The 24,608-nt window shown below is 38.3% G+C and overlaps 1 protein-coding gene across 6 annotated transcripts in view; it reads left to right on the top strand.

Moving 5' to 3' along the window:
* The first annotated feature begins 7,594 nt into the window (after nucleotides 1–7,594).
* The window catches only part of PATJ (PATJ crumbs cell polarity complex component), a 346,985-nt gene continuing 329,971 nt past the window's right edge, over nucleotides 7,595–24,608 (top strand). For all 6 annotated transcript variants that reach the window (XM_081306348.1, XM_081306345.1, XM_081306347.1 and 3 more), the window contains exons 1-4: nucleotides 7,595–7,725; nucleotides 21,314–21,370; nucleotides 21,473–21,639; nucleotides 23,169–23,363. In XM_081306348.1, coding sequence (XP_081162474.1) covers nucleotides 21,349–21,370; nucleotides 21,473–21,639; nucleotides 23,169–23,363 — 384 coding nt within the window. In that variant the 5' untranslated portion in view covers nucleotides 7,595–7,725; nucleotides 21,314–21,348. The remainder of the gene's footprint in view (nucleotides 7,726–21,313; nucleotides 21,371–21,472; nucleotides 21,640–23,168; nucleotides 23,364–24,608) is intronic.

The following is a 24,608-nucleotide window of genomic DNA, read 5'->3' as shown; positions in this document are numbered from 1 at the left end:
GTTGTATTCCTGTTCATTTTGGTTTATCTCTGGTTTTTAATTTGACTTCGTTTCCTCTTTGATTGCCTTTTCCTTTAGTGGTTTTCATTTTCTTTTTCTCCTCATGGAATATTTTTCTGAGAATGTTCTGTAGTGCAGGATTTGTAGTTGTGAATTCCTTTAACTTTGTTTATCATGGAAGGCTTTTATTTCATTTTCAAATATGAAGCTTAAGTTTTCTGGATACACGATTCTTGGTTGGCATCCATTTTCTTTCAGAGCTTGGTATAGGTTTTTCCAGGACCTCCTAGAGTTGAAGGTCTGGGTTGAGAAATAAGCTGAGATCCAAATTGGTTTTCCCCTCTATGTAATCTGATACTTTTCTTTTGTGACCTTTAAAATTCTATCCTTAATCTGTATGTTAGGCATTTTTATTATAATGTGGTTTGGTGTGGGTCTGTTGTAATTTTGTATACTTGGGGTTCTGTAAACCTTGTGTATTGGATTTTCAATTTCATTCTTCAGGTTTGGAAAATTTTATAATATTATTTCATTGAAAAGATTGTGCATTTCTTGGTTTGTATCTCTACACCTTCCTCTATCCTGATAAATCTTAAATTTGGTCGTTCCATGTTATTCTGTAGTTTTTGGAAGTTCTGTTCATTGTTTATTTTTATAAAATTCTTTATTTTGTGTGTGTGGGGTACTGGGGATTGAATTTAGGGGCATTTTGCCACTGAGGCACATCTCCAGCCCTATTTTGTATTTTATTTAGAGACAGGATCTCACTAAGTTGCTTAGTGCCTTGCTTTTGCTGAGGCTGGCTTTGAACTTTCGATCGTCCTGTCTCAGCCTCTCTAGCTGCTGGGATTATAGGTGTGAGCCACCACACCCAGTTTTGTTCATTGTTTCTTAACATCTTTCTGTGGTCAAATTTATTTTCAAGATTATATATTTTGTCTTCATTGCCTGAAATTCTGCCTTCTAAGTGGTCTTCACTGTTGGTGATACATTCCATTGAATTTTTAATTTGGTTTATTGATTCCTTCATTTCAAGGATTTCTGCTCATAATCCCCGTCTTAATGGAAATGATCTTTTACCTCCTGAAATTTATCTCTGATTTCACTCCTTACATCATCCTTTAAGTTGTGAATCGGTTTAACTTATGTACATTCTGAACACTTGCTCTGACATTTCTTGTACTGCATTGTCAATGGATTCTATTATAGAGCATCTTGTTTTGTTTAGGGTGCTTTGTTCCCTAGTTTTTTCATGTTATTCTTGTGTTTTCCTACCGAGCAGTGTAGATCTAAGGTAGTACAGTTTTTACCCTGTAGGCTTATAATGTTCCTGAAGGTTTTCAATTCCTTGACTTTATAGGGGAGTCCATATTAACAGCACCCAATGCAAACAATATACAGCTTTAAACCAAATAGCTCCCTGGGGCTGTAGCTCAGTGGCAGAGTGCTTGCTTTGCACATGTGAGGCACTAGGTTTGATCCTCAGCTCCACATAAAAATAAGTAAACAAAATAAAGATATTTTTGTCCATGTAAAACTAAAAAAAAAAAAAAAGAAAGAAAGAAAGATGTCAGGCACTTCTCTCCCAGGTGATCCTGAAGGCTGAGTGCTTGACCTGTGCACCTGTCATGAGAGCGGTTCTCCATTGGGTGGATCAGGACCAGGCTTTGAGAGGTCCAGGCCTACCATGAAGCTGTGAGTACTGGAGTGGGCTGGTGGCTAGGGAAGGATTGGCAGATTGGGAATTGGGGATGGTCCTGTCGGGTGCTGGACTGATGAAGGACCTGGTGAGAACAGGGTATCAGTGGATACTCAACTGGGGAGGGAGTTGGAGACCAGGCTTGTACCAGGGTCCAGCAAGTGCCAGCCCAAATGGGCTCTGGGAACCAGTGCATGCCAGACTGGCTGGCTTGGTGAACTGACAGCAAGATAACCTCACACCCTCTTCCAACCTTCCCACCTACTATAGCCACACCCAACTGTCCCTGAGCACTTCAGGACTCAAGGAACTGGGGAGAGACTGCCTCCCTCCTGCCTCTGCTCCAAGTTGGTGGCCAACAGCACATCAGCAAGAAGACTTCAGGTGCCACCAAACCCACAGGCACTTGGACAATGGACCTCTAGGCCCTGGCTGGTGTTCCCAAATGGTGGCTTCCTTGTCCTGAGATGGTGGCGGCTGTGGAAAACCTGCAGGCACCTTGATATTGGGCTTCCAGGTCCTGGCTGGTGTCCCAAGATCAAGACTGCCAAGTCTTAAGATGGTGATGGCAGTGGCAGTGTTCAAAGATGGAGGTGGCTGTGTTCAGAGATGAGGCAGTGGTGGCAGGCCGTGCGGAGGTGGAGGGCCTTGTGGTGGCCTGTCATTGGGATTTTGATTTGCATTTCCCTGATGATTATGAATATTGAGCATTTAAAAAAATATATATTTTGGCTATTAGTGTATGCTCTTGTGAGAAATGTCTTTCAAATCCTTTGTGCATTTTTATTTTGCTTTGTTTTTCTGTTGAGTTTTGAGTTCCTTGAATATTCTGTATTTTTTTCCCCAATACTAGGGATTTAACCCAAGGGGGTGCTTTACTACTAAACTACATTTCTAACCCTTTTAAAATTTAAGTTTTTTTTTTATGGATCTATAACTTTTTTTTTTTTTTTTAATTTTGAGACAGGGGTCCACTAAGTTGCTGAAGCTGGCTGTAATTTTGATCCTACTGCCCCAGTTTCCCAAGTAGCTGGGATTGCAAATTTGTTCCAACATGCCCAGCTATATTCTGACTATTAATTATTTGGTGGATGAATAGTTTATGAGTATTTTCTCCCATACTGAAGTTTGTCTCTACATCTTATTAATTATTTAACTTGCTATGCAAAAGTTTCTTGGTTTGATATGATCCCATTTGTCTATTTTTGGTTTTGTTGCCTGTGCTTTTGGGGTTTTATCCAAAGAAATTATTGCCTATGCCAATATTCTGAAATGTTTCTCCTATGCTTTCTTCCAGTAGTTTTAGGTCCTACATTTAGTTCTTTGATCCATTTTAAGTCAATTTTTGTCTATGGTGAGAGATAGGGATCTAGTTTCATTCTTTTGCATATGAATATACAGTTTTCATAGTACCATGTATTGAAGAGACAGTATGTTTTTCCAATTCATTTTTGGCATCTTTATTGAAGACCAGTTGACTATAAGTATGTAGATTTATTCCTGGGTTCTCTCTGTGTTCCATTGGTTCATGTCTTGATTTTCATGCCTGTACCATGCTGTTTTGGTTACTTTGGTTTTGCAGAATATTTTGAAATCAGGTTTTGTGATACCTCTGGCTTTATTCTTTTTTTTTTTTTAATGAGTGCACTGTTATACATAATAGTTGGGTTTGTGTTGACAAAATCATACATGAATGGAATTTGATTTACTCTATTTCAGTACCTCAATCTCTACCCACTACCCTTCCCTCCTCTGCTCCTGCTCCCTATTCTTCTGTCTCTACTTTACTGGTCCTCCTTTTACTCATTCATTTATTTTTGATTGATGCTTTATAGATATACATAAAGGTGGAATTCACACATGCACATAGCATCATTTTGTCAAATTCATTTCCCATTTTGTCCTCTTTCTCATCCTTCCTTCCTCTCTCTTGATCTCCTTCTTTTATTCCACTGATCTTCCCTATACCTTTATTTTTTTTATTTTTATTTTTTTATTGATTATTTAAAGCATTACATAGCTCATGATATATCATCTTTCATACATTTGACTCAAATTGTGTTTTGAACTCCCATTTTCACCCCAAATACAGATTGCAGAATCACATCTGTTACATATTCACATTTTTACATAATGTCATATTAGTGACTGTTGTATTCTGCTACCTTTCCTATCCTCTACTATCCCCCCTCCCCTCCCCTCCCCTCCCATTTTCCCTCTCTACCTCCCCTGCTGTTCAATTCTCTCCCCCCTTTTTTTCCCTCCCCCTTGCCCCTCATGACCTCTTATAATTTTATGTATCATTGAAGGTCTCCTACCATTTCCACCCTATACCTTTATGATATTAGACCTCTCCCCCTTTTCCCTAATTTTGTTCTAGCTTTTGCATATGAGAGAAAATTTTTTGAGCCTTGATTCTCTGAGCCTAGCTTATTTCACTTAGCATCATGTTCTCTACTTCCATCCATTTCCCTGGAAATTCCATGATTTCATTCTTCTTTATGCTGAGTAAAACTTTATTGTGTATATATACTTTATTTTCTTTATCAATTCATCTGTTGACATGCATTTGGACTGGTTCATAATTTGGCTATCGTGACATGCCCTGCTATAAACATTGATATGGCTGTTATCACTATAGTATGCTGATTTTAGTTCTTTTGGGTAAATACTGGGGAATGGGATAGGTGCATCATATGTGTCTTAGTATTTTGAGGAGTCTTCAGACTACTTTCCAGAGTAGGTATACTGATTTGCACTTTCACCAACAGTGGATGTGCAATATCACCCATATCCTTGTCACCATTTATTACTATTTATATTATTGATAATTGCCATTCTGACTGGAGATAAAATGTTAGTGTAGTTTTAATTTGCATTTCCCTGTTGGGTCCTGGACTGATGAGGGACATGGTGAGACCAGGGTATCAGTAGATGCTAGAAGTATTGAACATTTTTTTTCATATATTTTTTGGTTATTTTGAGAAATGTCTGTCTAGTTTTTCTTTCCATTTATTGATTGACTTGTTTGTGGCTTTGTGTGTGTAAGTTTTTTGAATTCTTTATGTATTCTGGATTTTAATCTCCTGTCTGAGGAGTAGCTGGCAAAGATTTTCTCCCATTCTGTAAATTCTCTCTTCATTCTCTTAATCATTTTCTTTGCGGTACAGAAGCTTTTTCATTTGATAGCATCCCACTTATTGATTCTTGGTTTTATTTCTTGAGCAACAGGGGTCTTGTAAGGAAGTCTGCCTATACCGATATGTTGGTATTGAGTCTATGTTTTCTTCTGACAGATGCAAAGTTTCTGGTTTAAGTTGCTGAACCACTTGATTTGACTTTTGTGTAGGGTGCGAGATAGGGATCTAGTTTCATTCTTCCACATATGGATATCCAGTTTTGCCAGCTATCTTTTTAAAAAAGGCTATCTTTTTTTCAACATCATTATCAGATGACCATAAGTATATATGATGGTCTGTGTGTCTTCTATTCCATTGGTCTTCATGTCTATTTTGATGCCAATACTATGCTTTTTTTTTTTTTAATTATAGCTCTATAGCATAATTTGAAGGCAAGTATCATGATGCCTCCTGCATTGGTCTTCTTGCTCAGAATTGCCTTGGCAATTCTGCCTCCATCTTTAATTTTCTTTTTTGCTTTAGATTGCTTTGGGTTCTCTTGGTTTTTTTTTTTTTTTTTTGGTTTCATATGAATATGAGGATTTTTTTCCTATTTCTGTAAAGATGACCATTGACATTTTGATAAAAATTTTGTTTAACTTATATACTACCTTTTAGGTAGTGTGGACATTTTAACAACATTAGTTCTTCAAATTCATGTACATGGGTTGTCTTTCCTTTTGTGTATTAGTGTGTGTTCTTTTCAATTTCTTTCATCAGTATTTAATTTTTTTTTGCAGAGATAATTCACTTTGATGCTTAGAATTATCCCTAGGTGTTTTAAAGTATTTTAAACTACTGTGAATGGGATTCATTTCTTAATTTTTTTCTTGCTGAGTTCATTATTTGGTATAAAATACTACTGATTATTATTATTGGTGGCATGACTCAGATGCAAACTGAGGTTGCTAGTGGCAAAACACATAGTACTAGCCACTATATGATGATAGTTGCTATTGATTTCTGTATTCAGCAACTTTACTAGTTTTTTAAGACTAAAAGTTGTTGTGTGTGAAGTCTTCATGTTTTCCTATATATAAAGTCAAATATCTGCAAACAGGGATGATTTGACATCTCCTTTCCTTGTTGGCTGCCCTTTATTTTTTTCTCTTGTCTTATTACTCTGGCTAAAGATTCCAATAATATATGGAATAAGATTAATGATGTAGGGCATAGGCCTGCTATGAAGCTGAGGCATCCCAGAGGCCCCCCGCTATAACCCAATTTTTGAAATCATGCCCCCCAAATTTGAGACATTTTGCTCAGAGTTGCAGGCTTAAAGGGCTTATTGAAGGACTAGGAAAAGGGAAAAGGGATCATTCTTTAAGCAGAGTGGGTACTCTCAGAGCAAAGAAGGACAGCATGACCCTCTACCTCCAGTTTAATGGGGGAGCCCCAGGGAAGTTTCCAAAGAGTCCTGCTCAGGTCTACCTCTTGACTTTTGACTGACAGCAAGATAACATCCGACTTTCAAGCTACCACTGTGCATGAGAGCTTTAGATTAATTTGGCCCAATCTGACTGGTTTTAACTGGAACCTGTTTTTACAGATTTTATGGTGAGGGGGAATAATCTGGGAGATAGGTCTGTGTAAGGGTCAAGGAAGTACCCTCCAACCCCTTTAAGAGTAATTTGTGCTTTTATAGCATGTGGGCCTGTAGGCCTCCAGTAGATAATAGGTTGTTTGCTGAGGAATGTAACATATCCTGTTGATTCAAGCCAGGCAAGGCTGCAGGTAAATTGCTTTTTTTTTTAAGGAAAGTATATGGAGATCAGCACAGTGGGTCCTTTTTTGTGGTGAGGGGGGATTGTACCCAGGGACTTATGCATGCAAGGCAAGCACTCTACCAACTTGAGCTATATCCCCAGCTCACAGTGGGTCCCTTTTATAGATATTCCTTTAGCCTCGTGTTCCTACTGCTCAGGGCTGTGTGTTCCCTATCACTGAAAGTGAACATCCTTATCTTGTTCCAGATCTTGGAAGAAAAAAACGGTCTATCTTCCTATCAGACCTAGATTCTTGTCTCAAAAACAAAGAAAAACAAAAACCTACAAAAACAAAACAAAACAAGGGAAATGTTAAAATGTATTGTAAAATCAATACTGTATTTAATAGAGTCGAAAGACTTTGGCTGGTGCTAAATTTGAGGTACTAAATCTACCAGGTGCCTAGTTTTTTCAATAAATGTGATAATGTTTAAGTTAGCATCTTGCATATATAGCTAGCCAATACTACTCGATTAATTTTTTAAAAAACTAAATAATAATAATAAAAAACTCCTACAATTGTATTCTTCTCTGCCTGAAGAAGGTTGCGGATTGACACTTAGTAAATTTTATGTTGTGTCATCAGATATAGAAAACACAAGGTGGGAATAGAAAATGTGGGAAACAAAGGGGCCAAAGGACAAAGTGCTAGGTGGATTTGACTCCGTGGTTTCAGCAATATCCACCTTCGATTTCCTTGGTTTGGGTCTCGCTCTCAGCCCCCCCCCCCCACCACACCTGTCTGGCATCTTCCTACTCGGTCAGCGCCAGGTGCCCCCACCACGAGGAGTTTCATCTGACCTCTTGGTACCCACATTCCACCTCTCGGGCTCTTTAACATCTTTTGCCAGTGGAACCACACCTGGACAAAACAGTGAAGCCAGCTGGCCTCCCCGCGGGGAAGCGGCCTCCCCAGTCCCAGACTCTCTCGCCCGCCGCCCCGCCCCGATCGGGGAGGGTCCGGCTAGGGGAGGGACTGCAGGTGAGGCGCCCTCACTCTGGGCCTCTCACTTCCGCCCAGGTGAGAGAAAGTGGCCGCCGAGCCCGCCACGGGCTCCCACCCGCGCATCCGGAGGAACAGGTAAAGCGTGGGGGTCCCAGCACTGTGGGCGCGCTCTGCTCCCCGGGGATCCCGGTTCCCCGAGGCCGGCGGGGACGGCGCTTCGCCCGCTTCCCGAACCTGCCTTCCCGGCTCCCAGCTCGCCTGCCCGGAGGTGGGTGGGCCCGAGGCTGCAGACACCGCGGGGCGCTCGGAGGGGCTGCGGCGCGTGCGGGAACCCGCTGGGGTCCCGCAGTCCTCTTGCGTTGGTCCGGCGTCACCCCACCGCGGACCCCGCCCCGCCGCGCAGGCTCGCGGCAGGGCCGGGGCAAGGGAGCCGCCCAGTCTCCGCAGGCCTCCCCGGCCTCAATTCCGGCCGGCTGCGCTCCGGGACGCAGGGGTTGGATTGTGCACCCAGATCGGTGCCTTCCGCTGCGCCCCCAGAGCTGGGCGGAGTCTTTTCCTCCACGAGTGACTGTGGAGGGGGTGCACAAGTGGTGCCCCGACTCGGGAGCCCGAGAAGAAGCGGGGCCCAGCTGCGGGCCGACTGGGCGACTTGGCTCCGGCCAGGTCGCGGCCAGGATCTGCCAGCCCCACTGCGCACATCCGCAGAACCGGGCGGAAAGGGCTCTGGCCTTTGGGAAAATTACAGGATTCCTGCTTCAAGTCAAGCTCAGGAAAACATTCCCAACAGATCCTTCCCGCCCTTCAAAGCACCATCCCTCGGGGTACACGCGGCGGGTCAAATTAATCTCCCCCTGGTGTGTTCAATTGGCACTTTTATCTCTCCCTAGAAGGCCCTTATCACTTCGGATTCGAATTTCTAGTTCACTGGTTTGTCTCTGTGATTGAGGTGCGCTTTACACGGCCTGATTTCTCTAGGTTGCTTCTCACCTGCGTTTGGGGTCTGCTCATTGGTAGGTGCGCAACCCCTCAGTCGTTTCCTGAATGAAGAAGCCTTCTGGAGACCTAGAAGGGAAATCTCAGTTCCACTGGGAGTGGTAGACCACATTGAAGGCGGACAAACCCCCTATTGGCTGCCGGTTCTTTTGCATGCGTCTGGTTTAAAGGAAAGCTTTAATAGAGGAGGGAGTTAAAAACAAATGTGGTTATTTTGCAGAATCAGAAAATGTCAGGTGAGGTGGTGACCTGTAGTTAAAATGAGATTTATGTTTCCAGTACCCTAATGGCCTTTATAAGGATCATAAAAAATTTAAAGTAATTAGAAAGTTAATAAATGTGGACACGAAAGGTAATTAATGGGTAGAATTTATAAAATGAGTTTCAAAGAGATTTACCCTGTCTAGATGCTTTTAGCGGTCACAGAAAATGGGGCTTATCACCAGAAAAATAGTTTTGTTTAAAATTGAGAAGCAGTTGTATTGAGCTCTTGTCTGTGTTTAACAATGCCTTAATTAGGCATTGTTATGTATTTAAAATCACGTCATGTATTTATCATTAGTCTTTTTTATGATGGTTGTGCTAGGAATTAAACCCAGGGCCTCGTGGATGCTGAGCAAGTGGTCTACCACTGAACTGCAACTCCAGACCCTTAATATTTTTGTAACTATGAAGTTAGCATATTCATCGTAGGAAAATTGTAGAGAATTATCAGAAGAGCACCTACAGGCACCCAGAAGCCCACTCTCTATTGAAAGAAAATCACTAATAACATTTTTTTCTATTTGCATTTTGAAGTTAGAAATATCTGTGTATTGTCTTGTAGTCAGTTCACTTTTAAATACACTTGAGACTTTGAGTGGCTCAGAATTTCCTAATCCTTAAAATTGTGTTTAAGTATTTAATAATAATTTTTTTTTTTTACACAAAGGAGTTCAGTTTGTTTACTTAATACTTACTCACTTTGATAGTAGAGGAAGTTCATTTCAGAAAACAGGACTATTCCGCTCTGATATTGAGATTGTAAGACTAGGGCTACGTCTTTCTGTCTTTCTTCTTCTTTTTTACTTAGAGGTTTTTGTGTAGATTTAGATGACTTTTTAAAAGCTCCCATTTTAGGTTCTGGTGAAAATGGAGAGAAATTTAGTGCCTCTCAGTTCCCTTTCTTTTATTTTCATCTATTTTTGTGGTGCTGGGGATCAAACCCAGTGCCATGGGCATGCTAGGTATACACTCTACCACTGAGCTATAACCCCCAACCAATATCATTTCTTTTAGTAGGTGGGATGTATCAATGCTGAAGAGATAGAGCTCACTTTTTGTTGTTGTTGTTGTTGTTGTTTATACAGCTGTGAAGCCTGCATAGTTTGAAGACATGGAATTAGGTCCACTTACCCTATGATTTTTGGCAAGTTGTTTGATTCTGGTCCTCCATTTTCCCATTTGTAGTTGATCTTCTGAGATTTGGGGTAGGTAGAAAGAAAATAATGTGCCTTGTAATTGGTAAGCTATTATTCTCCCACTTTTTGCTCCTCTATTCTGAGGTTTAATTCTGATAGAATTATGGAGATGCAATCTTTTTATGCATAAAGCTCAATTCTGTTCTCCCAGTTGCTTTGACCATATGACCTGACAAACAAAAGTCTTTTCTGAAAACACTGTGCAGGGATTTTTGTGAAAAGGTCTAGGTTAATACTCCTGTCAACACAGTAAACCACTCGCACATGTGACTACTGGGCTCTTGAATGGGACTATTTGGTTTTAGACAGAGTGTAAATGTAAAATACACACTAGATTTTGAAGAGATTTGGTATAGAAACAATTTAAAATACCTTCACAAATTTTTATATTATTTAATATTGAGATGATTATCTGTACTGGGTTAAATGAAGTGTATTTGAAGTTAATTTTACCTGTTTCTTTTTACCTTTTTCATGAGTCTACTAGAAAATTTAAATGTGTGTGTCACATTACATTTTTGTTGAGTAACACTGGGTGAGAATTCAGTACGTTTTTATCCTTAAAAGTCCTTAAGATGGTTTAGTTTACTGAAGCACTTACCCTCTTACCCTTTGTTAATTTAACAAAGCTCATAGATTACATATAAACTGATTTTTTAACTCTAACTTATAGGATGTCTCTGTGTAATCTCCTCTCTTGTATTCATTGCAACAGTGAAGAATTTTATTGTTCAGTCTTCTCAGAAATGACTGTTATTAAGTACACAGCAAAACCTCAGCTACAATTTATTAGCTTCCTCGAGGCCCCCAAAATATCTTATATCATTTTGAATGAAAAAAGCTGTTCATTTGTTGAATGTGTACCAGTTAAATATTCTGCTGTATCTCATTTAGCCCTTTTTACTACAAATGTATTAATTTCTATTAATTTTTTAAAAACTATCTAAATAATTTTTATTGACTCTGTGTTATGAGAGGAAGTTGAAATAAGTGAATATTGAGGGTCAGGTTGACAACCCTCCCCCCATGTTAATTCCCTCCTGTTGCAAATTTTTTACTATTTATTTTTGAAATGGTATCTTCTGTGTTGCCCAGGCTGACCTCAAACTCCTGGGCTTAGTTGATCCTCCTGCCTTAACCTCTTTTGAGTGCTGAGGTTATAGATGTGAATGATCATGCCTGGTTGTACTTTTTTTTTTTTTTTTAATTTAACAAAGCTCATAGATTACAGAAACTCCTTAGTTCAAGAATTAGTTATCAAAACAGATATTTAGTTCTTTCTTTCTTTCTTTTTTTTTTTTTTTCTTTTTGTGCCAGGGATTAAATTCTGGGGCACTTAACCACTGAGCCATATTCCCAGCCCATTTTTAAAAATATATATTTTATTTAGAGAGAGGGTCTCACTGTGTTGCTTTAGGGCCTCCCTAAGTTGCTGAGACTCAGCCTCCTGAGTCACCGGGTTTTACATCGGCTAGTTAGTTCTAATCCTGTTTTTGTGTTAGTGACCATAGGAAACAATCTAAAATGCTTGTTAATAGATTGGGTGTGTATTCCTATGGTGGAATGTTATTTAGTTGTTACAATGACTAAGAAAGAACTACATTTATCATCATGAATACATTTTAAAGACTGGAAATTGAGGAAATTGTCAAAGAATAAATACATAGCAAGCCATTTATAAAGTTTTAAAAACCTGACAATATTATTGCAAATAGAGATACTATTTTAAGAATTTCAGATTTAAAACCTGTGAATATTAAGTGCATGTATTTGGGAAACTCTCTTAAGGTTTTTTTTTTATTTTTAAATTTTTTTCTCTTAAGGTTAAAAGAAATTAGTAAATTCTCTGTGAGATGAGCACTCTTTAATGTAGGTCTTGCCCTTAAAAGTCTTGCCATTCGCTTTGATACTTCTTGCCTGGTTTTGTAGATAGCTTTTGGTCCGTAGCCTTTCAGGGATAGGTCAGTTTTTTTTTTTTTTATTGCTTGTTCAAAACATTACAAAGCTCTTGACATATCATATTTCATACATTTGATTCAAGTGGGTTATGAACTCCCATTTTTACCCTGTATACAGATTGCAGAATCACATCGGTTACCCATCCACGTTTTTACATAATGCCATACTAGTGACTGTTGTATTCTGCTACCTTTCCTATCCTCTGCTTCCCCCCCCTCCCCTCCCCTCCCATCTTCTCTCCCTACCCCATCTGCTGTAATTCAATTCTCTCCCTTGTTTTTTTTCCCTTCCCCCTCACATCCTCTTATATGTAATTTTGTATAACAATGAGGGTTTCCTTCCATTTCCATGCAATTTCCCTTCTCTCTCCCTTTCTCTCCCACCTCTTGTCCCTGTTTAATGTTAATCTTTTCTTCATGTTCTTCCTCCCTGCTCTGTTCTTAGTTGCTCTCCTTATATCAAAGAAGACATTTGGCATTTGTTTTTTAGAGATTGGCTAGCTTCACTTAGCATAATCTGCTCTAATGCCATCCATTTCCCTGCAAATGCCATGATTTTGTCATTTTTTAGTGCTGTGTAATACTCCATTGTGTATAAATGCCACATTTTTTTATCCATTCATCTATTGAAGGGCATCTAGGTTGGTTCCACAGTCTAGCTATTGTGAATTGTGCTGCTATGAACATCGATGTGGCAGTATCCCTATAGTAGGCTCTTTTTTTCTTTTTCTTTTTTTAAATACTTATTTATTTATTTTTTAGTTTTTGGTGGACACAACATCTTTGTATGTGGTGCTGAGGATCGAACCCGGGCCGCACACATGCCAGGCGAGCGCGCTACCCCTTGAGCCACATCCCCAGCCCAATATAGTATGCTCTTTTAAGGTCTTCAGGGAATAGTCCGAGAAGGGGAATAGCTGGGTCAAATGGTGGTTCCATTCCCAGCTTTCCTAGGAATCTCCATACTGCTTTCCAAATTGGCTGCACCAATTTTCAGTCCCACCAGCAATGTACAAGTGTACCCTTTTCTCCACAACCTCTCCAGCACTTGTTGTTGTTTGAATTCATAATGGCTGCTAATCTTACTGGAATGAGATGGTATCTTAGGGTGGTTTTGATTTGCATTTCTCTGACTGCTAGAGATGGTGAGCATTTTTCCATGTACTTGTTGATTGATTGTATGTCCTCCTCTGAGAAGTGTCTGTTCAGGTCCTTGGCCCATTTGTTGATTGGGTTATTTGTTATCTTATTGTCTAATTTTTTGAGTTCTATGTATACTCTGGATATTAGGGCTCTATCTGAAGTTCAAGGAGTGAAAATTTGTTCCCAGGATGTAGGCTCCCTATTTACGTCTCTTATTGTTTCTCTCGCTGAGAAAAAACTTTTTAGTTTAAGTAAGTCCCATTTGTTGATTCTTGTTATTAACTCTTGTGCTATGGGCGTCCTATTAAGGAATTTGGAGCCCGACCCCACAATATGTAGATCGGAGCCAACTTTTTCTTCTATCAGACGCAGAGTCTCTGATTTGGTATCAAGCTCCTTGATCCATTGTGAGTTAACTTTTGTGCATGGCGAGAGAAAGGGATTCAGTTTCATTTTATTGCATATGGATTTCCAGTTTTTATTTCCCTTAATGCACAAGGCTTTGATGATAGGAACTGTGAAGGACTTCTGGCCCATGCTACTTTGGAGTAATTTTCTGAAACTTCTTATGAAGATCCAAGACAGAGTGTGTTAGGAGAAGGAGGTGAGATAAGTGAATGTTGAGGGACAATGTTGTTGACATATGTTCCTGTTGTTTATAATTCGAATAGTCTCTCCCTGCCCCTTTTGGTACTAGGGGTGCTTTACCATTGAGCTGTATCTCCAGCCTTTTTTTGTAGTTGTAGATGGACAGTATTTGGAGATGGGGTCTTGCTGAGTTGCTTAGGGCCTCATTTAGTTGCTGAGGCTGGCTGTGAATTCATGATCTTCCTTCCTCAGCCACTAGAGCTGCTGGGGTTACAAGGCATTCACCACTACTTCTCATGCTGCCTCTTCTCACATTTAATGTAGCTGTTTGTTGAAAAGGTCATTAACATTGGATACTGAACCCCGCTCCCCAACTTAACACCCCCCATTGTCCTCTATGTTTCCTCTATTTTAACTTTTTTTTCATAGCATTTCCCTCTTTTTTTTTTTTAATTGTAAGGAGTTTCTGTATTTACAAATGGAAATGATAATACATTGTTAAGAATATCAATGGGATAATTTTATACAGAGTGACATTGTATTGTATTATACATGGTAGGTATTAAAAAAATGCAGGAGAATGATTTTGGGGGAAAGGCAGGAGAAAAACGGGGGGGTGAAGGCTGGTGGATAGGACATCCAAAACCTAGAGTGGCCTATTCCATAGTTTGCTAGGATTATTTTGAATAGTAGAAACATTCCAAAAACTGTATGACCAGAATTTCTGGAGAAAAGTTAGGGCACACATCTGTAGTGTGCTGGAAACGGAACAGAATTTTTGGAAATTAGTCATTAATCACTGACCATTAGTGAAGAGTCTGAATGCCCAAGGTCCTTCTTTTGTGGGGGACTGGCTGCATCATCAGAGAACCATAAGTGTGAAATTTCCCCAGTTTTTTTTTTTTAATTGTTGCTTGTGGGAGAAAACTGTCACCAAGAGGAATGTGGAAGTATACCATAGAGCAGTTTTAACTTTATTCAAAATTGGCCAAGTTACAGGGAGTGTATGGATTGAAGAGATTCATAAAATTAGTATTTGGCTAATTGAAATATTCCGAAGAACTGACTCAATTTTTAGTTCTGAGTTTGAATTAACATCATGTCTTTCAATTTTGATTCCAACATTTCCTGAATGTTCAGTGTCAAATGAACTTCAGCATTGCATATGGCTTAAGCATTTAGCCCCAAATGTCAGTATCATTCTGGAATTTATATCTGTTTCCAAAATTCTAGGGATATAGTGTTTTGACAGTGTTTAAAAAAAAACCACATTATTTTTGTATCTAAAGGGTTTAGAAAGACCTTGATCATTTGGTAGGAAGCCAAGGCGAGGACACCTGAATCTGTGTGTGTATGGCAGCAGATGTATTTATGTGGAGTCTTGGTGGGGAAACACATTGCTGTTTGGCTAGGAGTTCTTTTTCCATTTAATCAGTACCTCATAAATGCTGAACTTTGAGGACAGGGAATGACAATTAGACGACCCTGAGCTTCATTCTCCAAGGGAAGTGATAGAAACTTAAAGCTGTTCATGGACTTCAATTTTTGAGTGACTTCTGAAATCATGACTTTATATTTAATGGCTCATCGATTCTTTGAACTGCCTAATTCATTGAGCTCTGGGAAATTTCCATTTAGGAGTCATGTGTAGTCTAATTGTGATCTGTCCAATTCACACATGCATTAGAGACTGAATACCTGTGCTTTCCCCAAGGAAGTAGCCAGGATCTTTTTCTCCTAAAATTTCAAGATAGCAAATCAGATGTCTTGTTAAATCAGTGGGGAGTTACATTCTTGTGAGTAACTGGGGGTCAGAAAAGTGTGTTTCTTGGGGTCCTTAATTTGCCTAAATTCTTGATCTAAGGAGATTAATAAATCTTTCCAAAGAGTTTTCAAGCAGAAATTTAAATTAAATTTCTATCTCTATCAGCCCCCCCCCCCCCCCCCCCGCAAATGATTCCATTAATTGGTATTGGCTAAAAACATGGATTTTTCATAAAGCCACAATATTATAAGAATTTCCTTCAATCAAATCCTTCGGTGAATCAGATATGAAAAATTCATGGCCTGAACTCTCTTGATCAATGATGGAGTGGAAACTGCTGAGCATGATAAACTTCTCATTCTTTTAAGGCTGTTATGACTATGGGGACAGTGGTACGCTGTGGCGTTTTAATGTCTAACTCCTGCCAATTGTAGGTAACTGATGACCTGCTGGACTCTCCTTTACAATGTTTAAACAAACTTTAAATTCCCTTCCGTAAGCCCTGCTAGTTTCTTATTAAGAATATTAAATTTGGCCAAAGATTTTCTATGATAATACCATGAGAGAGAAACAGGATCCATTTAACCCAAGTGCTACCTTCTGGGTGTTTAGCTGTGGAGATTACTTGCATTTCTTTCATATATTCTTAGAGCTTTAGTCCTCTCCCCTAGTTGTTACCTAAAATCATGGAATTATAGTAGTTTTCCAGGCGTGTGTGTGTGTGTGTGTGTGTGTATGTATGTATGTATATGTGTGTGTGTGTGTGTGTGTGTGTATAATAATATTACCCCCCCCCCCCCTTTCTGGAGATGAAACCACCAGCACTTTGTGCATGCTAGGCAAGCACTTTGTCACTGAGCTATATACACTTTTAGCCCAGCATGTTTTCAATGTTCTGGAAATGTGTGTTTAAAAAAGTTAGAAGACTACACTGATCAATACTATTATCAGAATTACTTTTTAAAAATAGGAATCTGAACTGAATACTTCCTTACTTAAAAGCCTTTAATTACTTCCTGTTGCCTCCAGGATAAAGACCAGTCTGCTTAGCATTATTTAGAAGGACTCTCTCAAAGCTGTCCATCTAAATCAGTGCTTCTCAAACTATCAGTGGTGAAAGGTCATGATCTCTTCTCCTCAATCTTTCAAAGACTGATTTTTAAGAAGAAATCATTTTAAAAATGAAATATAAAAAGATACACAAAATACAATGCCATTTTAAAAAAATTACTAAATATAATGGACATCTTTTACTGTGCCATTTTGCAGGAAGGTTTCTAAATGCTTATTTACAATTTTGGTACTTATTTGTGGGCCAAGCATCAATTTGCAGTTTGTATTTGGAACGCTGGTCTAAATTACTTTTTCCGGGCTTTCTGCTACATCTAGAGACTTTTCACTGGGTTATTTATAGCCATGTATGTGAATGTGTGTATATACATACACACACCACTGAAATTTGTAAAGTAATATATTTTGGTATAGTTGTCATCACCTGCTGACCAAACATGACCTATTATCACATGACTATGGCTTTTTAAAGAAATCTGATGGATTAGTTGGGGGGGATTTGTCTCCTTCCAACCAATTATTTTTTTTGATTTTTGGATCACCCAGAGACATCTTTTTTGTGGGGTGGGATTAACAGACAAATTCTGAGCGATCTGTACAGAAATATTTTTTTTCCTAAGAAGCCTTTTCTGTCTTGGGACTCTAATTCTATACTCCTTTAGTTACACAAATAGAAAATGTTTGAGTATCCCATTTCCCAGCCAGCCATGCCCCATAAATCCATAAATTCTCAGATTATTTACAAAAAGCAGGTATAGCCTGACATTTTAAAAGAAGGGACTTTGTTATCTATCAGCAACCTTAAGTGTGTTTGTTGGGAGGTCTGTTTTGAGGGAATCTCTCAAGTTGAAAGAGTGGGCCACAGGCAGGCTGTAAATGTTTCCTCTTCACTCCCTTTTGGTATACTCGGACCTACTTTATTATTATAATGACTGATAGTTTAAATTTTTCAAAAGTTTTGCTGTTAACAATGCAGGGGCTGGGGTTGTAGCTCAGTGGTAGAGTGCTCGCCTCTCATGTGGGGGGCACTGGGTTTGATCCTCAGCAACACACACACACACACACAATAAAGGTAGTGTGTCCATCTACAACTAAAAAAATATTAAAAACAAAAAGCAAACAAACAAAAAAAATCCTTAAACCAAAAAAACCCAGTGCAGTAGCTGGTGCCACATGCCTGTCATCACAGCAACTCTGGAGGCTAAGGGAGGAGAACACCAAGTTCAAGGCCTGCCTGGGCAATTTAGACCCTGTCTCAAAAAAAGGACTGGGAATGTAGCTCAGGGATAAAGCTCCCGGGTTCCATCCATAGTACCAAAAAAAAAAAAAAAAAAGGCAGTAAATATGCTTGCCATACAGAGTGTCTGTTTGCAATTATTTCTTTAGGAGAGACACTCAGAAGTAGACATTCTGGGTAAAAGAAATGAAAATTAAATATATGTTAATACATTTATTGACATTGCTAAATCTTTTTCCTAAAAAATTATGCTGATTTATACTCCAATCTCTTTTTCCATGATATCTGGAGCATAGGGTATTGTTGATCTTTAATAAATTAATAAATGTCAAGCTTATGGCATCTTAACTGTTTTATGTTTTAGTTTTTTTTCTTTGCTTTAGAGAGGTTGATATGTTAATTACCACCAAGCTGCTCTTGTCACTGTTTTTGGGCTGTATACTGTTATAGAAAAGTATAGTGCCATCCTGGCTGCCTCTGTTATTCAGTCACCTGTCAAGGGGTAGTTGTAAGGGTTGCCGGAGTGAGTCAGAGAGCACATCAGAAGCAACTTGAGATGCCCTGTTTAGCATTTCTTTTGGAGGTTCCCATTGAATCCAGTGAGCATTTGGATGGACTGCTTGAACCTTTTATCAATGCTGATGACATCCCTTCTGTTTTTTTTTTTTTTTTAAATATTTTTTTTTAGTTGTAGATGGACACAATACTTTTTATTTATTTAGTTTGTTTATTTTTACGTTGTGCCAGGGATCAAACCCAGTGCTTCATGCATGCTAGGCAAGCACTCTACCACTGAGCCATAACCCCGGGCCCCCTTATGGTTTTTAGTATGATTTCTTGCTTAACGAGCTTAATTTAGAAGATAAGATCTCATTCAACCATTGTATCCAGGTTGATGTAAGAAAATTTTGATTGTATAATACTCATTCTTTGGTTCATTTCAGCAGTGTATCACTAATAAAAAGGATTGGCGACAAAATGTCATTTTGGTTATAGCAAAGGGAATTGTTAGCCTTTTGAGCCTTGATGACATTACATTTTAGGCTAATTTGAACAAATGACTGGAATTAAAAATCATCATCCATGAAGTGCTGTTTTGGGTGGCTTCCTTCTGGAAATTCTGATGACTAGTAAGAGTCTAGGATACTTTTTTTAATCTCTAAAATTTTACACTTTATTATTATTGTACTGGGATTTATTTATTGTTGTTGTTATTATTATGTATTAGGGATTGAACCTAGTGGTGCTTAATCACTAAGCCACATCCCTCATCCTTTTTATTTTTTATTTTGAGACAGGGTTTTACTAAGTTGCTCAGGGCTTCACTAACTTGTGGAGCTGGCCTCAAACTTGTGATCCTCCCACCTCAGCCTCCCAAGTCACTGGGATTACAGGTGTGTGTCACTATACCCAGCTGATACTGGGAATTGAACCCAAGACCTTGCACATGCTACTTTTTTTTTTGGTACTGGGAATTGAATCCAAGGGCACTCAATCACTGAGCCACATCCCCAGCCCTATTTTGTATTTTATGTAGAGACAGGGTCTCACTGAGTTGCTTTGAAATCTTCCTGCTTCAGCCTCCTGAGCCTCTGGGTTTACAAGCATGTGCCACTGTGCCTGGCAAGTGGTCTACTATTTGGCTTTTTTTTTTTTTTTAATTTTTAAAATTTTGGGACAACATGTTGCCAAATTACTTAGGATGGCTTTGAACTTGTGATCATCCTGACTTAGCCTCCTGTGTAGCTGGATTGCAGATGTGTGCCACTGTGCCTTATTTCAAGTGTTCTTTTCCAACTCGGCTTCCTTTAAAAAAAAAAGTAAAATTTACATACAATAATGTATACCCTTTAATGAATTTTTATAAATGTATACATCTGTATAAAAAGTATCCCAATCAAACCATAGAGCATTTCCTTTTTACCTAAAACCTCCCTTGAATCCCATCCCAATGTAGGGGAGGAAAAATATCTTTCCTTCTACCCTTCTATGTTCTCAGGTAGGGCCGCTGTAATAATGAATTAGAAATAAACCAGGTGTGGTGCACAGCTGTGGTCCCAGCTACTTGGGAGTCTGAGGCAGATCCCTTAAGCCCAGGATCAACCTGGGCAACAGAGACCTTGTCCCCCAACCCCAGTACCTCTTTTCAACAGCACATATACTGGAGTCAGAACAATACAGAGAGGATTGGCATGGCCCCTGTGCAAAGATGACACAAATTTGTGAAGTGTTCCATATTAAAAAAACAATAAAAAAATCACATTTGTTTAATATAAGTTTTATGTGAAACAGGAGTCTTCATGAGGAAATGAAACCCAAAGAAGCAGTTAAACCTCAACATTTTAATACTAGTTTTGATGAAGAGTAGAGTTGTAGAAAAATATATAATAAGTTTGAATCCCCAAAATAATATGCTGGGGACTTAGGATTATAGCTGTGTGGCCGGCACATGCTTGGCATGCACAAGGGCCTGGGTCCTATATCCAACCCTGTAGGGGGAGGGAAGAAAACTGACGAAAACCAGACAAACTGTAATGACTGCATTCATGAGAAGCTGGATAACTCACAGACTAACCATAACTATAGATTTGTTTACTGGAGCAGTGTGGAAGAGTGTTGACTAGTAATGGGGTTCAGAACATGCTACCCCTAAATACCATGCTTTGGTGTGTTGATGATCATCAGCTGAAGCAATGTGAGAAATAACAGATGCAGGAAAGACTTCCTCGGAAGCAGGTCAAAAGCTCCTTACCTGAAAGGTGGTGGTGTCCTTCCTCTGCCCAGAGGACGAAAGCATCTGTATCTCCAAAGATGGGCACATCGAGAAAGCTCAGTACACAGGCCTAAGTCTTCCCTAGTTTCCTCTGAGCTCAGACCCCTGTTGCCCTATCACATTTTTCTGAAATTCTCTTTATCAAAACTAGTATTAAAATGCTCAGGGTTAACTGCTTCTTTGGGTTTTTATTTCCTTATGAAGACTCCTGTTTTCTATTTTTTCCTTTTTGTTTCTGAATTATTTATATACTCTTATTTATTTATCCATTTGTTATTAGAAATTTGGGTATTCTAGTTTGGGGCCTTTATAAATAAAACTGCTATGAACTTTGATGTACAAGTATTTTTGTGGACATATATTTTATTTGGGTAGATATTTATGAATGGGAGTACCAGTGTATTTTTAACTTTGTAAGAAATTATTTTTCTGTACATTTAAAGAAAAAAACTACCAAATAATTTTCCAAAGTGATTGTGCCATTTTATATCCCTTAATTAGCAAAATATAATTTTAGTTGCTTTGCAGTTTTGTCAACACTTGGTATTGTCTCTTTTTTTGGTTTTTAAAATTAAGCCATTTGAGTGGACAGGTAGTGGTACCTCACTATGGTTTTAATTTAAATTTCACAGGGACTTTTGGTGAATGTTTTTAAAGTTTTCTTTAATTTTTCTGCAGGACTATAGACATATTTACTAATGGAATTTATATTTGTATTTAATTTTTTTTTTTTAGGTTTCTTTAAAGGTGATTGAAACAATTAATCCAAAATGCCTGAAAATCCTGCCACAGGTATACCAGACATATAGTTTTGTTATGAAATTAATGACTGATTCATAAATGGAATATGAGATAGTATTTAACCTGTCTTCTGGTTATTCTTCTTCAACCAAGATAAACTGCAGGTCCTGCAGGTCCTTGATCGCCTGAAAATGAAATTGCAGGATAAGGGTGACACTTCACAGAATGAGAAACTGAGTATGTTTTATGAGACACTAAGGAGTCCTCTCTTCAACCAGATACTCACACTGCAGCAGTCCATCAAGCAACTGAAGGGGCAAGTAAGTTAGCATGGAAGAGCTCTGTGTTGATGTGTAAAACCAGTGAGAAAAGACAGGAGGAGGCGATCAAGGACAAGCTGTCTGTGACAATCTTGTCTCAGCAAAGACCAGACATGGGCCTGCAGCCTGTGGGTAGCATTAGCATAGTTAGTTTTAAAATGTTGATAATCAAGCGGGTGTGGTGGCTCATGGCCTGTAATCCCAGCATCCCGGGAGGCTGAGGCAGGAAAATTGCAAGTTCAAAGCCAGTCTGAGCAACTTGGCAAGACCCATCTCAAAAATATAAAAAGAGCTGGGAATGTGCTTAGTTATCAAGTGCCCCTGGGTTTAATCCTCAGTACCAATCAATCAATTAATAAATAAGATAAAAACTAAAAACGGTGTTGATAATAAATTTTATGTTGAGTTTTGGAATATGGGTTTTGTAAACATATAAAGGTTAGATTAGAGAATTCTGAACATTTTCTTCAAAATTATAAAATGATGGTTAATTTAATTTTTTTTCTTTTGGAGTTGGTGATTGAACCCAGGACCTTGCAAATGCTAAGCATGTGCTCTACCACTGAGCTATATATCCCAAGCCTTTTGACATTTCTTCTTCTTTTTTTTTTTTTTTTTCTATTTAGTAGTGGGGATGAACCCAGGGGCAATTTACCAATGAGCTATATCCCCAGTCCTTTGAATTTTTTATTTTAAGGCAGAGTCTCATGAGTTGCTAAGACTGGTCTTGAACTTGGCACCTTCTTGCCTCAGCTTCTTGAGTAGCTGGGATTATAGGGGTGCACCACTGCTCTGGGCTTGATACAGCTGTCAACATAATGGAATAAAGATAAAATGTTACCTTTATTCCATTATGTTGACAGCTGTATCAGCCAGTGATATTTTTAAAATCCTGTTTTTTTTGTCATTATAGGATTTTTTTCTATTAATGTTTAAGTGGCTCTGTGACTCACTCGCTATTAATCTTGTGTCAGTTTCTTAACCCCTGAGTGCCTCATTTTTCATGTTCATGAAAATGAGATAATGATATTTCATAGAACTATTGTCAGGATTAAATGAGGTTATAACATACCAGAGTCTCAATACAATACTTAGCCCTTAGTAAGTATTCAGAAAGTACTGTTGTTGTTATTGATGTATACTATCTATGGATTTTTTTTTGTGGCATTACACGTGGAAATGTACAGATAAATGCCATAGGGCTTAGTGTCTTGTACTTATACTACGGGTTGCATCTGTGTGTGTGAAGGGTAATGAGATGTTAGTGTACATTCTATGAACTTGGGGTAGTCATAGAAGGCAGGAAACAAGAACAGATTTTAAGGTATTTGACATTTTTGTGTAATATTAAATTTAGAAATTTTAGCCTTATGAGCACACAGATTCGTTTGATGCACCTTATTTCTTTCATACGTGTTTTTTAACATACAAATTATACCCATAATGAGCAAAAGAGAATATGTAATAAATAGAAATGATTTCTTTTTTGAAGGTTTCTTTGATGGTTCTCTTGTTTTTCTCTCCACCAGCTCAGCCATATACCCTCGGATTGTTCAGCCAACTTTGATTTTTCTAGAAAAGGTTTGTTAGTGTTCACGGATAGTTCTATTACAAGTGGGAATGCCCACAGGCCCTGTAATAATTTAACTGCATCTGGGTTGTTTCCGTGGACCGCAAAGTTGGGAAATGAAGACTTTAACTCAATCATTCAACAGATGGCTCAGGTAAAGTTATACCTTGTCATGAGAATATTTAGCTTTATCTTTTCTGTTTCAGGTTTAGAAAGAAACCCACTCTTTTTGTCTTAACATGTGTTATGTATTTGCTTTTGTTTTTATGTTGAAAGGAGGAATTGGCACCCTTTTCTAACCTGTGTGTTGGAATTTTATTATCTTAAAATCATACAAGAAAATGTCCATGTGTGAGGGAGGAGAACTTTTAGGAAAAGACTTCAATTGAACACATCTGTATTCTTATAAGGAAGGAGACATATTTATTTTTTGATACTGGGGATTGAACCCAGGGATACTTTTACTACTGAGCTCCATCCCCAGTCTTTTTTACTTTTATATTGAGACAGTGTCTTGCAAAGTGGCCCAGGTTGGTCTTGAGCTTGTGATCCTCCTGTCTCTGCCTTCTGAGTCTCTGGTATTATAGGCGTGTGCCACTGTATCCAGCAGGAAGAAGATTCTTACTGGTTTTGATCACAAGATGAAACATTGAAACAGTTTTAAGTTTTATATCAAAACAGAATTAGTGGGAGTTGGAACAAATACAATTTAGAAAATTGGGGGGAAAATTAACAGTTGTAGCTTCTGCTACCTTAAAAATTAAATAAGTTGAACTTTTGAATATGTTTTGTTCAGCAGTCTTTAAAAATGAAACTTGTGTTTGAAAATTAAAAAGAATCTGTTTAAGATGTGATATTTAACTAGTGTTCTGGACTACTTTTTGATCACAAGATGAAACATTGAAACAGTTTTAAGTTTTATATCAAAACAGAATTAGTGGGAGTTGGAACAAATACAATTTAGAAAATTGGGGGGAAAATTAACAGTTGTAGCTTCTGCTACCTTAAAAATTAAATAATAGTCGAACTTTTGAATATGTTTTGTGTTTGTTCAGCAGTCTTTAAAAATGAAACTTGTGTTTGAAAATTAAAAAGAATCTGTTTAAGATGTGATATTTAACTAGTGTTCTGGACTACTTTTTTTTGCTTAATAGTTCTGGTCCCTTCATGTGATGACCTTGTTAGTTGATTACATTTATAAATTCACATAAAAGCAATTATTAACTAAAGTAATCAAATACCTACATGTCACAGGTAGAACCAATTTGAATGGTGGCCTTTCCATAGTCTTTTGAATTGATTGAATAAATGGAATAGTAATTCATCACTATAGAATTAAAAACAGAACCCTAAAGAGTTGCTGGTTCTGTGTAGGCTTAATGCTAGTGTATTTTTGATA

Source organism: Spermophilus citellus, assembly GCF_964194105.1.
Source record: "Spermophilus citellus genome assembly, chromosome: 9".
Classification (NCBI taxonomy): domain Eukaryota; kingdom Metazoa; phylum Chordata; class Mammalia; order Rodentia; family Sciuridae; genus Spermophilus; species Spermophilus citellus.
This window is presented reverse-complemented; position numbering and strand designations above follow the sequence as displayed.